At 39.2% G+C, this 13,790-nt stretch overlaps 1 protein-coding gene across 14 annotated transcripts in view; it reads right to left on the reverse strand.

Annotated features, from left to right (window-relative positions):
- Positions 1-748: 748 nt before the first annotated feature.
- Positions 749-13,790, reverse strand: part of magi2a (membrane associated guanylate kinase, WW and PDZ domain containing 2a) — a 251,791-nt gene continuing 238,749 nt past the window's right edge. For 9 of the 14 annotated variants that reach the window (XM_069909259.1, XM_069909257.1, XM_069909254.1 and 6 more), the window contains 2 exons: positions 11,103-11,241; positions 749-2,722 (listed from right to left, as the gene is read on the reverse strand). In XM_069909259.1, the coding sequence (XP_069765360.1) occupies positions 1,932-2,722; positions 11,103-11,241 (930 nt within the window). In that variant the 3' untranslated portion in view covers positions 749-1,931. Of the gene's footprint in view, positions 2,723-3,172; positions 3,224-10,352; positions 10,442-11,102; positions 11,242-13,790 lie in introns of those variants that run through there. The other 5 variants (XM_069909265.1, XM_069909263.1, XM_069909264.1 and 2 more) reach the window with 4 other exon arrangements.

Consider the following 13,790-nt stretch of genomic DNA (forward strand, 5'->3'; position numbering starts at 1 on the left):
ATAATTTTTAATTTGTTGTTTGATAAATGATGTATGAATATTTGTGATTTTTTTTTAGTCTGTTTTTGGGCACCATTAGTTTAATTTTGGGCGATTCTGAATGTGACTGTGTGAAGATATTTTCCTATCCAGCTTTATTCCATTGTGTAAATAACGAGCTCCTGTTGAATCCTGTAACTTGGTGCAAAATGCTGCTTAGATTTCTGATGGATATCATCCTTTTTCTCCATTTTTTGAAATTCTCAATATTCTGCCAACACTGCATACCCAAACAGTAACAAAGGGACTAATTTCTTGGTTTGTCGTAATGCTAAAACTGGAATCATTTGTGATAGCTTTATTTCAGGATTAATTGTTGAACTGCAGCTTGGATGCCAGAAAAGGGCTTTATTTGGGAATAATGTGATTCTGTAATAATTTTGAAAAATGCTTTTTAACAAACTTTAGGTACATTTTTCAAATTTTTTTGTTGATGTAGGCACTGATTCTTGATTTTAAAACTCTTCATGCTCAATAGGAAATTAGCACCTTTTGCAATAGATTCATAAATGACCATTTCCAATATTCTAAACTAATCCGAATCGCCAATGAAGTCTTGAACAAAAGGTGTTGGCAGAACATAAATTTGAACATGAATAAATCTAAAAGGGTCGGTAAATATTGGAGCTGGAAGGTATTGAACAGGCCATTTGGCCCATCTGTCTGTGCCAAACATAATACCAAGAAAGACTTGTTTTAGAGTATGGGTTTTATTTGACAGCGTTTCTGATAGAATATCATAAACAAGATTTCTGTAAAAGTTAATTTATCCATTGTGATGCATTTCATAAAAATAGTTGCTCACTTACAGTCTTTGTGACTAATAATACATGGAATCATATTTATAGATACTGTACAAGGTAAATTCACAGCTAACACTACACAGCAATATTGATCCAAAGGGTAAATGATGTGCCATGTTCACAGATTATTTTGATTAGATAGCATACAGCAATTAATGCACAAATAACAGTTGAGTTGTGCAAAATGGTTTGCTTATGCAATCCTAATCCCATTTTTTTCATGAATTTAAAATCGGAGAGCAATACAGGTACGTGCACTACGAAACGGAAGCATTGTTCAAAACCTGGTAATACTGTACCATGAATGGCAGAAATCAGGTTATGCTAGACCAGAAAATAAAGTCATCAGAGCCTTGCTCAAACTTGCCCTAAATTGATTCCATTGCTCTTACACTATTTTGTGCTCGGTTCACTGATATAGACTGCTTTGAAATAGGAGGCTATTTAAATTACACATATTAGCTTGTGTAACTCTCGGTGACCAAGGCCCTGGCATTACAGTGAAGAACTTTAACCCCTGGGCTAGACATTTCTTTTGAAAATTGAATATTTACAAAGATTCGGCTTCATGTAGACTTCCACTTTTCTCCAGTGCCTCTTTCTCCAGTGCAGTTTTACTTAAGGCCAGACTCTTAACAACTGATGTCCCTATAATACAAAGACTAGTGATATGTGACAATAGCACACAAATGAAGCAAATCCTTCATACATTATTTTTTAAAAAAAACTAAAGCACCAATATTATTCTTGCTGTCTGAGGTTAAGCTACCAACATAATCACACTGCACTGATCCACACAAATTTGCCAGTGGGCCGACTGTCAAGGGTCCCATTAGCAAATGTGGAAGCAAAACTTCATTTTACTGAAGCCTCAACATACCGCTGGTTGCTTTTTATTTAAAAAAAATTCTTTCATGCCCAAATACTTAATTACCCCAATGAGTATCGTTCCTATTTGTTAATGCAAATATTTCCAGTTTATAAAGCTGGTTCAAATTGTTTAAAAATGCAAGATAAATCTGATGAGAGGAAATGGTGAGATAATGTCTCGCATCTATCCTACAGTGGGGAGAGTAGCTTATTAACAGTTTATCTGCCCATGCTGGCAGCACCAGACTTGAGAACACTAGGATATCGATCAGAACCAGGGATTTTCCATGGCCCAGGTGAAACAGTTGATTTCCGAGATACAGTGTTAACTTGAATAGCAAGATTTGAATCTGGATGCTCCTCACTGGAGATCTTTTGGGATTCTCCGTCAAGGCCTTTGTTGACCTGTTCTAAGGCATTTTCGTGGAAATTATGCACTTCTCCAGTATTAGTTCGTAAGCCAAAATCTGCTTCTTTCATCTTGTGTCTGTGAGTTGCCAGCAATTTTCTCTCTGTGAAATCTGGGTGTTTGTGATTCTCTTTCCTGCCAGGAGGTCGTCCCCTCCTGGAACCTGGCGACATGGACCTACCACGTTTATGCTTCTCGCTGATTATTTTGTCAAACTTGTCTTCCCCCAGTTCAATCTCTGTGAAACATTTCCTTCCTGTTGCCCTATTTTCAGAGGTGGTCCTGCCACCATCTTTCCTTTTACCAATTTCCTTCGAGAATCTTATAAGGTTCTTTCTGGAAGATTGCTGCTTTATATCTACTTTTGTAGGGCTCTCTGATCTATTTCTTCTCTCATGGTGATCTACAATGTGCTCCCTTCTCGCAATGTCGCATTCTTTCTTGGTGTCCCACAATGTCTCTGGGAGTAGCTGGTGAATGGAATCACAGGTTGGAGCAGAATGCAATGACGGTGGCACTATCAGATCATCAGGGATTACAGTCATTTCCGACAGGCTAGGGGAACCTGCAGAGGAGGCATTCCAGGAGCTGCAGTTGTCTGCTGAAATGATAATGTAAAAGGTTCAGTCTAGGCTTGTATTTGACAAATAATCTTGCTATCAAGTTTAATTTGTCAAATGTCAATATAGATATCACCAATGTATCTCTAATTTTCCTGAAATATGCATTGAATTTATCATCCTTCGATTGTCATTCTCAATTTTAAATTGCCTTCATTCATGCATTAATGCAAAATTAACGATGAAGATAAATTTATAAAAAATACATAACTGAATAAAAGTTAAAACGATCATTGCAACTAATTATTTTGACATTTAGTGCAGAATAATCTTGAGGTCTGAGAATTCTTGCAATGATCATTGATATTTAATGACAAATTACATTTTTAGTTAATGAAAACAAAGTAGAGATTTGGAAGGTAAGTTTCTAATTTATTAGTTACAGTGCAGAGCTTTCCAAACATGACTTTAAATAAAATTTTTTTCCTCACCATCTTTTTATTTTCCTGGCTCCCACTATCCATTTTGGAGGTGGGAGGAACCTGTAAAAAGTAGATTTTCATTGGTTCTAGTTTTTCACTAACAATAAATCAAGAGGGAAAACTGGCCCGTGTGTATTATCAGCTTAGGAAGGTCAACTATGATGTGCAAAATATATTTTTTTAAAATCAGAATGGAGCATATCTGGATGGCATTTTGCCAAAATTGTATTACCTTTCAATGCAAGAGGTGGAAATTTCTTTGCAGTTGCATCCACACTATCATTTCTGTCTCCAGTAATATGAGACTTGTGCTACACTTTGACAAAATTACAGCAACAAACAGCTGTGGGGATATTCCTGGGAGACGTTTGTTCTGGAAACCTCAAGGTGTAAAATTAGATGGGGTGGCTTCCAGATGGTTTCAAGTTGGATGAGTATTGTACATGATATTCGAAGAGCATGTCTTGCTGGTAGCACACGTTCATTTGAGGTAATTAACTTTGTTAAAGTATCATTATATGATCCATGAAAAAAAAACATAGGGACAGCAGCATTAACCCAAAGAGATCATATTTGGCTTGAATGCAGTAGCATGTTGTTTTCTACAAATCTGTAAGTGGACTTTCTGCCTCTTTCTGGTTGCTCTTGTAATATTTTACCACATAATCAAATAACACCCCAAGACCAAAACATGGAGGTGAGAAAGCAGAATGACTGAGATGGAAGAAGCAACTGTCTGAAAGGCCACATTCAGAGTGGAAAAAGTAGGGAGTACAATTCTGTATCACTGAGCAGAACTTCAAAATGTGACAAAAGTAACTGTGGTGGAAAATGACTATTAACCCTTTTGTGAGCAGCAATATATTCTTAATTAGATTTTTGATATGCTTGAACCCAATATGTTAATTTTATAATGTATTGGAAATGTTTCCAGGTCGTCCCAAGGTAACAACAGGTTCCATTTTTGGACTTTCAATGGCCATAAGTTGGAAAGTACACAAAATTAATTTGATATGGTAACCCATACCTCACAGTATTGTAATGAATGGCATTAAAAGCACGCAAGACAAATAAGAAAGAATTACTAAATGTAGAGAGGGAGGACTCTAGGTCGGCTGTTGGAAAGGACTTGTGTAGGTATTTTAGAATTTTGAACTTGATATGGGAGCTAAGATAGGGGAGCCTGTACTGTAAGTTGGGAATTAATAACTGGAGACGACGTGTTTATAAAAAAAAATATATTTTTTTTATGTATAAAATTTCCATCTACTTGCCAATTAACTGCCCACACCACCATATTTGCATAACCATGCATTCCACTCTTGTTTAAGGAGGCATTAAATAAGATGTAGCACAAGAGATTGTTAAAGTTCAAATACACCATCTCATCTTTCTGCAAGTTACAACTCAAAAGTTTCAACATCTGACAACCAATTTCCTCTTTATAAATCCATGCTGATTTTGCCCAATCCTATTCATTTTCCAGATACCCAACTCCCATTTCCTTAATAACAGACTCCAGCATTTTCCCAAGTCTGTTGTTCCTTTTCCCTCCTTAAATTGTGGGGTTACATTTTCAATTAGGAGAGCAGTGGGTCAATAGCTCCATTATTGTTGAAAATCTGGATTATTAATCAATTTGTACATTGTAGCTCGGAATTTTAAAATAGATAAATCTGGAATTTTTTTTATAGAAAGAAAACTGGTGATAATTAATCCATTTGGTTCCCTGGTGTCTTTCATGAAAACTACTCGCCTTTTCCAGTGACTCGTTTCTATACAAATGGTGATGGGTAACAAATACCAGTCTAGTCAGTAAAGTTCATGTTAGAACATAGAACAGTACAGGCCCTTCAGCCCTCGATGTTGTCCCATATATTCCTTTTTATAAAAAAGTACTAAACCCACCCTACGCTGTAACTGTCTATTTTTCTTTCATCTAAGGATCTCTTAAATGGCCCTAATGTTTCATCCTCCACACACCCACATCTCTCTGACTAAAAAAACCTACCCCTGATGTCTCCCCTAAACTTCCCTCCCTTAACTTTGTATACATATCCTCTGGTGTTTGCTGATTCTGCCCTGGGAAACATGTGCTGGCTGTCCACCCTATTTAGGCCTCTCATAATCTTGTAGACCTCTATCAAGTCTCCTCTCATCTTTCTACGCTCCAAAGAAACAAGTCCCAGCTCTGCTAACCTTGCTTCATTTCACTTGTTTCCCAATCCAGGCAACATTCAGGTAAATCTCCTCTGCACCCTCCATTAGCTTCCACATCCTTCCTATAATGAGGTGACCAGAACTGAATTGTTGAGTTGTAACATATCCTCTACTCCCGAACTGAATCCCCCAGTATCCAATTTTTCTCAAGCAAAATATTTCAGTAACAATTGGGTCTAGAGCAGTGGTTCTTAACCTTCCCTTTCCACCCACATACCACCTTAAGCAGTCCCTTACAAATCATAGAGCATTTTTGGCATAGGGATTACTTAAGGTAAAATAGGGGACAGTTTGAAAACCACTGCTTTCATTTTGATTCATAAGTCAGGAAGTGCTGTGTGTATTTTGATTGAATCATCAAAATGGATAATGGGTGACAAATTTCAATTGGGACACATGGATTTAAATTTGATTTTGATAACTCCAATAAAATTACGTGGCAGGGGGGGCAGCCATCGCTTACCATTAGATCTGCATCACTGGCATGCGTTAGTGTCACTAGTGTCCAGCTTGACACCTGCTAGTGACTCTCCACGCAATAAAAGCAGCACTTTTGGCTATCTCAAAGGGATGGAGGAGGTTTACTTACGCTTGGCAGGTAGGCCACTACCAACACCACTACCATCCCCCCCCCCCCCCCCCCGAACGAGTCTACAACTGAGGAACGGTAGGCCACTGACAGCACCCCACCCCACTGAGCGAGTTGATGACTGTCTCCTAATGCCCTCCTCTAACACTTGTTTGGGCGCTGACTCTGGTAAAGCGTAAATATAATGATGGTTTATGACCAACTTCACACTAGCAGAAAAAATGCCAGGCGAAAGTGCAATTAGAGTTATGGAAAATAAATAAATAGACCATGTTATCAACTTGTATATAGAGCAGACTTGATGGCCTGAATGGACTATTTCTGCTCCGACATGGCCTTCCTTGTATAAACAAGGATTAGGAAGCAAATTGAAATCTGATATTGTCATTTTAAAATCTTTCACTTTTCCTTGCTTGAACGTAAATGCAAAAAGCTATCTAAATATTTGAAAGGATATTTGATCTTGCACTCTCCATGGGGGGAAATCACGTGGCAATGTTTCCAAAACAGCAATAAATAATATTTCATCATTTCCCTTTCCGGTCACTTAGCTTGGAGCTGTCACATTGTTTGGCCAGGCTGCTGTATCTGCATGATGTGCTGGTAATCATTGTTTTCTGACACCTGAAGGACTCCGTTACAATGTTGAGATCTCAGTGTGTTAAGGGACAAAGTACAGCAGCAAATAGAGGAGCTGCCACATAGTTCCTGATTGGCCTCTGTAAATTGTTCCGAGTGTGCAGGGGAGAGGTAAGGATCTGTGGAGAGTTGACAAAAGTGTGACAACAAAAACAAATGGGAGATCAGTGGAAGTTCATGTAAATGGCACTCAATGGGCCGAATGAACACAATCTGCTGTTGGGCCTCAGTGGCAGAAAAATAACAGTTAACAATATTTCAGGCCGGTCCCTCATCAAGAATGAAAACACAGAGGGCAGGTAGGAGGCGCACGTGGAACCAGGGCTTGACGGACAGAGGCAGAAGATTGGCAGATGCTAGACAAGGGGGAGAGGGACAAGAAAAACCAAGGGGATAGATAAAGGGTGGACAAAAGAGGGGCCTGATCTGATGCTGTATGAATGGGTAGTGATGAGTTCCCTTAGCATCTCTTTGTCTTCCATAGGAACCCCTCCCTCCTCTACTCATCCCTTCCTCTGGCTGTGGCTTACACCAACACTTCTTCCCGAATCAACATTCAGGGCCCTAAACAGTCTTTTAGAAGTGAAGCGTCACTTCACTTGTGTATCTGTGGGAGTCGTCTACTGCACCTGTCGTGGCCCCTACATTGGAGAGACTGGATGCAGATCACTTTGCTCTGTTCACATCAGTGACAGGGATCTCCCAGTGGCCAATCATTTCAATTCTATGCCCGCTCCTGCACTGACACGTCTGTCCATGACTTGGTACTGTCAAACCAAGGACCCCCCCCCCCAACCCTGTAAAGGAGCAACGCCTAATTCTCAGTATCCAGCCGGAGGGTACTAACATCGACTTCCCCAGTTTTTCCCCAGAGCCGACTCCCTGTTCTTCCTCTCTCTAGCTCTCCACCCAACCCCCTTCCTTATCCACCTCTTACCTTCTGCCTGTGGAAATGTGCCCCCATTTCTCCCGCCCCCACCCAATCATTTTGTTCGGATGCCTGCTCACATCTTGTCCAGACCTTGATGAAAGGCTGAAATCTGAAATATCGGTGATTTATCTTTATCTTTGCTACAAAAGTACACTGTTTGACCTGCTAAGTTTCTCATTGCATTCTCACCCTTAACTGATCTGCAACTCAGACACAAAGAATCTCATTAGTGATTCCGAGCCATTTTTTTGATGCTCTCTTTCCATTAAAAGGAATAACTCCTTTAAAAAGCTATCTTCTGGCTTAGTCTGACCAACTACCAAGAATGTAGTTTCTGGTTTGCCTCATGTTTTTTAGTTGCCAAAATTGTTTCCAGATTCCCTTCACTCATGCACTTCCACCTGCCCCCCGCCCCCCCAACCCCAGTGGCCATGACATCTAATGTGTATTTGAGTACTGGAACAAAGAGAGAGGACTTGTAAGGATGTTCAGGCAGTTGACGTGCTATTATTAAAGGCAAATGACTGGCATGAGTTGTATTGACATAGCCTAGGAGCAGATAATGGTCATGAAAGAAGCCACTGATTAATTTTGATCTCTCTTGGGGAAGGCAGGCAATGTGAGCACTGAGCTGCCAGTAATACTCAAAGTTACAAGTTCATTCTAAATTTGTATAACAAGGCCTTTTTCAGGTCACAGCGTTAATGTCATCAACACTTTCCTGCTTTGACAATGGGTTTGAAGGCTAGATTGTGCTTAAGCTAGCCTCGTTGACATTTTTCTTGTGGCTGTGCAAGGAATATTATGGGTAAGGAAGGTGAATTTAAGCCTGAATCTTTTCAAAGGATTGTGATGTTGTGGCCATTAAGGACTTGGCTACGAGAGGGATAGGAGTGGCAGCTCAATGTCCCTGGGTCTCAACATTTTTAGATGAGATAGTGGGGGAAGTGAGAAGGTTACTTTATTAATCAGGGCGAGTGTCCCAGCTACACTTATCCATTGAGGCAATGAGGACAAGATCAAAAATAAGAAAGGTGCAATCACTCTGACAGGGTTAGGCTGCTGCCTTCTGTATAGCTACTGAGAGAGACAAATAGATCTGTAGACAGATTATGGAAAGATACAAAAGCAACAGGATTGTGACAAATACGGGCAGAGAAATGACAGATGGAGTTTAAAACAGACTAGTGAGAGATGATGCATTTTGGTTAGTCAAATGGAATGGGAATGTATAGAGCTAATGGCAAGAGTTTAAAGATCATTGATGTGGAGAGGGGGGTGGAGATCCATTACTATTAAAGTGGCGTGCTTGTTCTCATCGATGGGGGCATTTGAATACATCATTAAGTGGTGCTACAGCGATGTAAAACTTGACATGAATGTGCATGGTTTCTTAACTCCAAAGAAAAATATTTCAGTAACAAGTGGGTCTAGAGCAGTAATTCTCAACCTTCCCTTCCAACTCACATACCACCTTAACCAATCCTTTACTAATCACAGAGCACCGATGGCAGAGGGATGACTTAAAGTAGTATGAGTGGAAGGAAAAAGGTTAAGAACCACTGGTCTACATAATCTATATTTTCAGACAAAACAATCCTCATTCTTTGATCTAAAAGAAAGGGTCACAAATCTACATGGACTGCTCTCACAGTCGGTGTCATTCAGTATAATTCCCACAGAGCTACTAGTCCACAACACCTATTTACATTTACTGCTGCATTATGGCAGCACCCAAGCTCACGACTTGCCTACTTCAGTTCACAGAATCGGGCATCAGTCACCACAGGGATTCCTGTTGGCTGCAACTCCCTGTAGCCTTCGAAGCTTTTCAGATAATATTTTTTGTGTGTCTAATGCTCTCCTCCTGCCTGTCCAATTCCTCTCTGCAACTCTGGGAAAACATTCACTCCTCTCCAATCACTGATGTAGGTGTTCCCACAAGAGTGGGACAAATGCTTTGCCCAGCTGTGTGACCTTGAAAGAGAATAAAACAAGCATGCTGAGATTGATAGTTTCCTCAAAATCTACCCTCGGATGTCAGTGTTGTAGGAGAAAGTGTGTTTCCCTCTCTAATCCCTCCAAATCGCAGAAGTATCATCATGGCACTATTCCCTCCATTTATATTATTTTTTAAATTGGGCCTCTGATCTGCTTTTCAGGGCAGGTTTCCAGAATTGCTGATAGTCCAACTGAGACAAACAATGTTTTATAAAAGTAAAAACGCAATGCTGCAGAAACTCAGCAGGTCACCTTGAAGAAGGGCTCAAGCCCAAAATGTCAGTTACGAATTTTTACCTTTGCTAGATAAAAGACAACTTGACCAGCCGAGTTTCTCCAGCATTGTATTTTCACAGTGGATGCAGACTTTTGGGTTTTACTAATGTTTCTTAAAAAGGTTGTGTAACCTCTTTGCTTTAATACCCTCAACTAACAAAGCCTGTGGGGCTTGCACTGGCTTTTGAGGCCTGTCCAACCACTTTCCAGGATGTGGGTGTATAAACATGTGGGGTTTTCTGTTTAGGTTCTCTCCCCATTCTGCAACCATAATAAATCACACATTTCATGTGTACATTGATATTCACATTGCTTGTTTCACTCCAGAATGATAAATCAGAGGTGTGATTTTGGGTAAAATGAATAATTAAATAACAAATATATTGTGTACATTAGTTATGACTTGAACTAATTTACCTCTTACTGAAGTTGATTATTTGTTTTAGTCCATTGTATCACAGAATAAATCGTAAAACGTTAAGTGCGATCCGTCAAAGGTTTAAGAATGGTAATACACATGCAGGTTTACAAACCGTGTCTTTAGGGTGGCCCAATAGGAAGAAATATGGGGACCCATGCTTGTCACTTTTCATGCACATGGAGAGGCTGGAAGGAATCGTTCCTAAAGGAAGGGGAGGAACAGCCTAGGACCAATCATTAGAATTGACAGTAGCAATGACATAGATATATAGTAAAGTTCAGCGTAGAAAAATTTAAACAGAATTAAGCTAAAAAGCTCCAAGAAGGGCATGCAGTAAGTTGAACCGTTAGTGAGAAATTGAAATGCATATTGCTTAGTTGTATTAACTAGTCTTGCATTTTTTAAAAATAAAATCTTCATACAACTACAATATGAAGTGCTCCTAAAAAAACACAATTCGCAAGAAGCTATCAATGACCTTTTATTAACCTTCGTCCCTATTTTCTCTCTATCTAAATTCAAAATATTTCGTTGGCTGCAAAATGCTTTGGGATACCCATTTGCAGAACCTTATAATTAATTACAAGTCTGTCCTTATTGTTGGGTGACCATGTTTTTAAAATATGGTGATCCATGCTTTGTTAGTAGAAGAGAAAAGCCAGTTTATTAGCAAAATCTAATTTAATTGGAATGAATTGTGCTAAAGCATAAATTAGACCGTTTTTATACCAATATATAATCAGCTACATGGCAGGTGTTGATTGAGAGCTGGTTTCCAATCTATTATATGATACTACTTCCGAAAAAAAAGTTAAGCTACTGTTTACTTGGCTAAAAATGCAGTTGATTACATGAAACCCACCATATTCTGGCACTTGGCCTGTTCCCCTTTTGAGCAGAAGTCGCACTCTTCTTCCCCCAGATTTGATCAGCTCTATTGCTCGCGCGTGGGTCATTTCTCTTGTGTTTTCTCCATTTATTTCAATGATTTGATCCCCAACCTGTTGATGAGAAGATGTGTGAGAAACTGATGAGATTTATGTTCTTGCTTACAAAAATGTTGGTTCCTTGAAATTCTATTTCTATGGATGCTGGCATCCCTACAGAATTCATCTCTCCTCTACTTCAGCAAGAATGAATGTTTCCAGGCTGTTTAAGTTTTTAAAGATTATGGAAAAATCATTTTAATGTATTAGATATCAGAGACAGGGAAAATAGAGGATTGACTAGTGAAATGTTTGGAAGCAGCAACTTACTATTGAAACCCTCAGGAATAGGTACAGGAATGCAGTGCTAACTTCTACCTTTCATGGATAATCCATCTATTAGATTAGAAGTGAATTAACATTGATTTGAAACCTGCAACAGCCTCTCTGAAATATGAATCAGGCTGACTAATACATCATTTAGGTTTTTGGGATCTGAGCATCATTGCCGGGGTTAGCACTCATTGCCGTTGTGAATATATTTGAGCAACTCTGGCCATTGATCTATAGCTCTCACACAAATCAGACAAGGTTCACTGACGTGTCTATTCCTCCGTGAAGAGGGATGTTTTCCAATAAATGTTTGGAATGAACCTTATTTATATACACTCGGACTAACTATTTCTGGTACAGTGTAACCTCTGCATAGTACAAAGTCTGGTTGTAAGGATGAAAAACTTCTCTGGGTTTTAATATGTCGTTCATTTTTAGGTTGGAAAGTGCATCCAAAATCTGCCTCAGATTCATGTGGTAGAGAGAGAGACCCATTTGAATCTCTAACTGGGCAAACTATTAGAAAACTGCCATTTCAAGTACACATTTGAAACAGGAATACAATGTAAAATATTGTTTTTCATAGAAGAAAAAAAGTAAATTATATTCTTTACACTGTCTAAAAGTAATATCTACCTACATAGTATCCATCTGCTTCAAAAGATCTCTCCATGATAAACAATGAATAATTAAGAAAACATATAGTCGAATTACTAAATGTAATTTGGAAACTGTATTTTTCACTTTCAAATTTTCACGTGGCTCACTTTAAGTAAGTGTCATTTCCTAACTCTCAATTCCTGCAGGTGCATGGTTAAAACCTGGATTGTGGAATGCCTTTTTTAAAAATAGATTCCACTTCAAAATTAAATACAATTCAAAACAGGGACCTCATGCAAGTTGTAGTTATGAGTTTTGTTTGGTGCAAATGACCCCAGATGTTTGCACCAGCGTCCAACTTCCATATCCCTCTAATTCTTGCTGCTTCATGTGTCCACCTAAACATTACTATCACATCTGATTTTATTAGCATGTTCCATGAATCTTCCACTCTGTGTGTAGGGGGTGGGAACTAGGCTTGCAGATCTTTTAAACTTTTCCACCCTGAAAATAGACTATTGATCCCATCGACGCTTCTCATATTTTTATAAACTTAGATGCTCCTCAGCCTCCAATATTCCAGAGAATGCAACTAAGTTTGCACAACCTTTCCTGACAGGGAAAGCACCCCATTTCAGGCAATATCTTGGTGAACCGCTGCCGAGATGGCTTGTTTCCCTATTGTAATTGTTATATGGTTATAAAATCTTCGCATCCTAATAGTGTGGCAACCAGAACTGCACACAATACTTCAAATGTGACCTAACCAAAGTTTACACAACTCCTATGAGATATTCCAACTTTTATATTCAATGCCCTGACTGATGAAGGCAATCCTGCTGTACGCTTTCTTTGCCATCTTATCCACTGGTAGTGTCACTCTCAGGGAATGATGGGCTTGTAGCCAAAGATCCCTTGGTATATCAATTTGGATAGCAAGTAGGATGGATTCCTAGAGGACACCAAACATACATTTGAGATAGTGGATGGACTTGGAGGAAGATGGCTTAATTTTGTCAAGAGTTGCAGACAAGTTGAAAGGGGGTAAATTACGGTTGTCATAAGATTTAATTTGCTAAGCCTTACCATAGTGAGCAGAAAGCTGAATGGAGGCAGTGAAACATGGAAGCCTGCAGATGCTGTGATTATAGTAAAAACACACCAAAATGATAGAGGAACTGCTTGTATCTTGAAGGGTTCAGGCCCGAAACGTCGGCAATTTATCTTTGTCTCCTATGGATGTTGAAAGACTGTCCGAGTTCCTCCAGCGTTTTGGTGTATTTTAATTCAAATGAGGAACTCTTGGAACACATCTTGGAGACGTCAATGCATTGAAGACCTTGCTTGAGAGGAAGAATGAGTGATAGGGTGGTATAAGAAAAGAAGCAGCAGTCGGTTTATTTTGGAAAATCCCAGATTTAAAGAACAGGGGAACAATGCTTGAAGAGAAAAAGATAACAATAACACTGTCTGCAGATTAGTGGAGACAATTGGCAATGCTGTGAGTTTGTGGACGGGACAGCTAATAACCTTAGGATAGTGGAAGGCAGCAGGTGACAGGATTGTTAAGTTACCTTTAGTTAACATGTGAACTAGCAACAATTCAGTTATGAGAAAAACAGAACCAAAGTCGCACTTCTGTCCAATTTCTCAGCAGTTTGATGTTTCAAATACTCTGCTTGGCTGCAATG

This window comes from Narcine bancroftii, chromosome 13 (assembly GCF_036971445.1).
Source record: "Narcine bancroftii isolate sNarBan1 chromosome 13, sNarBan1.hap1, whole genome shotgun sequence".
In the NCBI taxonomy this organism is placed as follows: domain Eukaryota; kingdom Metazoa; phylum Chordata; class Chondrichthyes; order Torpediniformes; family Narcinidae; genus Narcine; species Narcine bancroftii.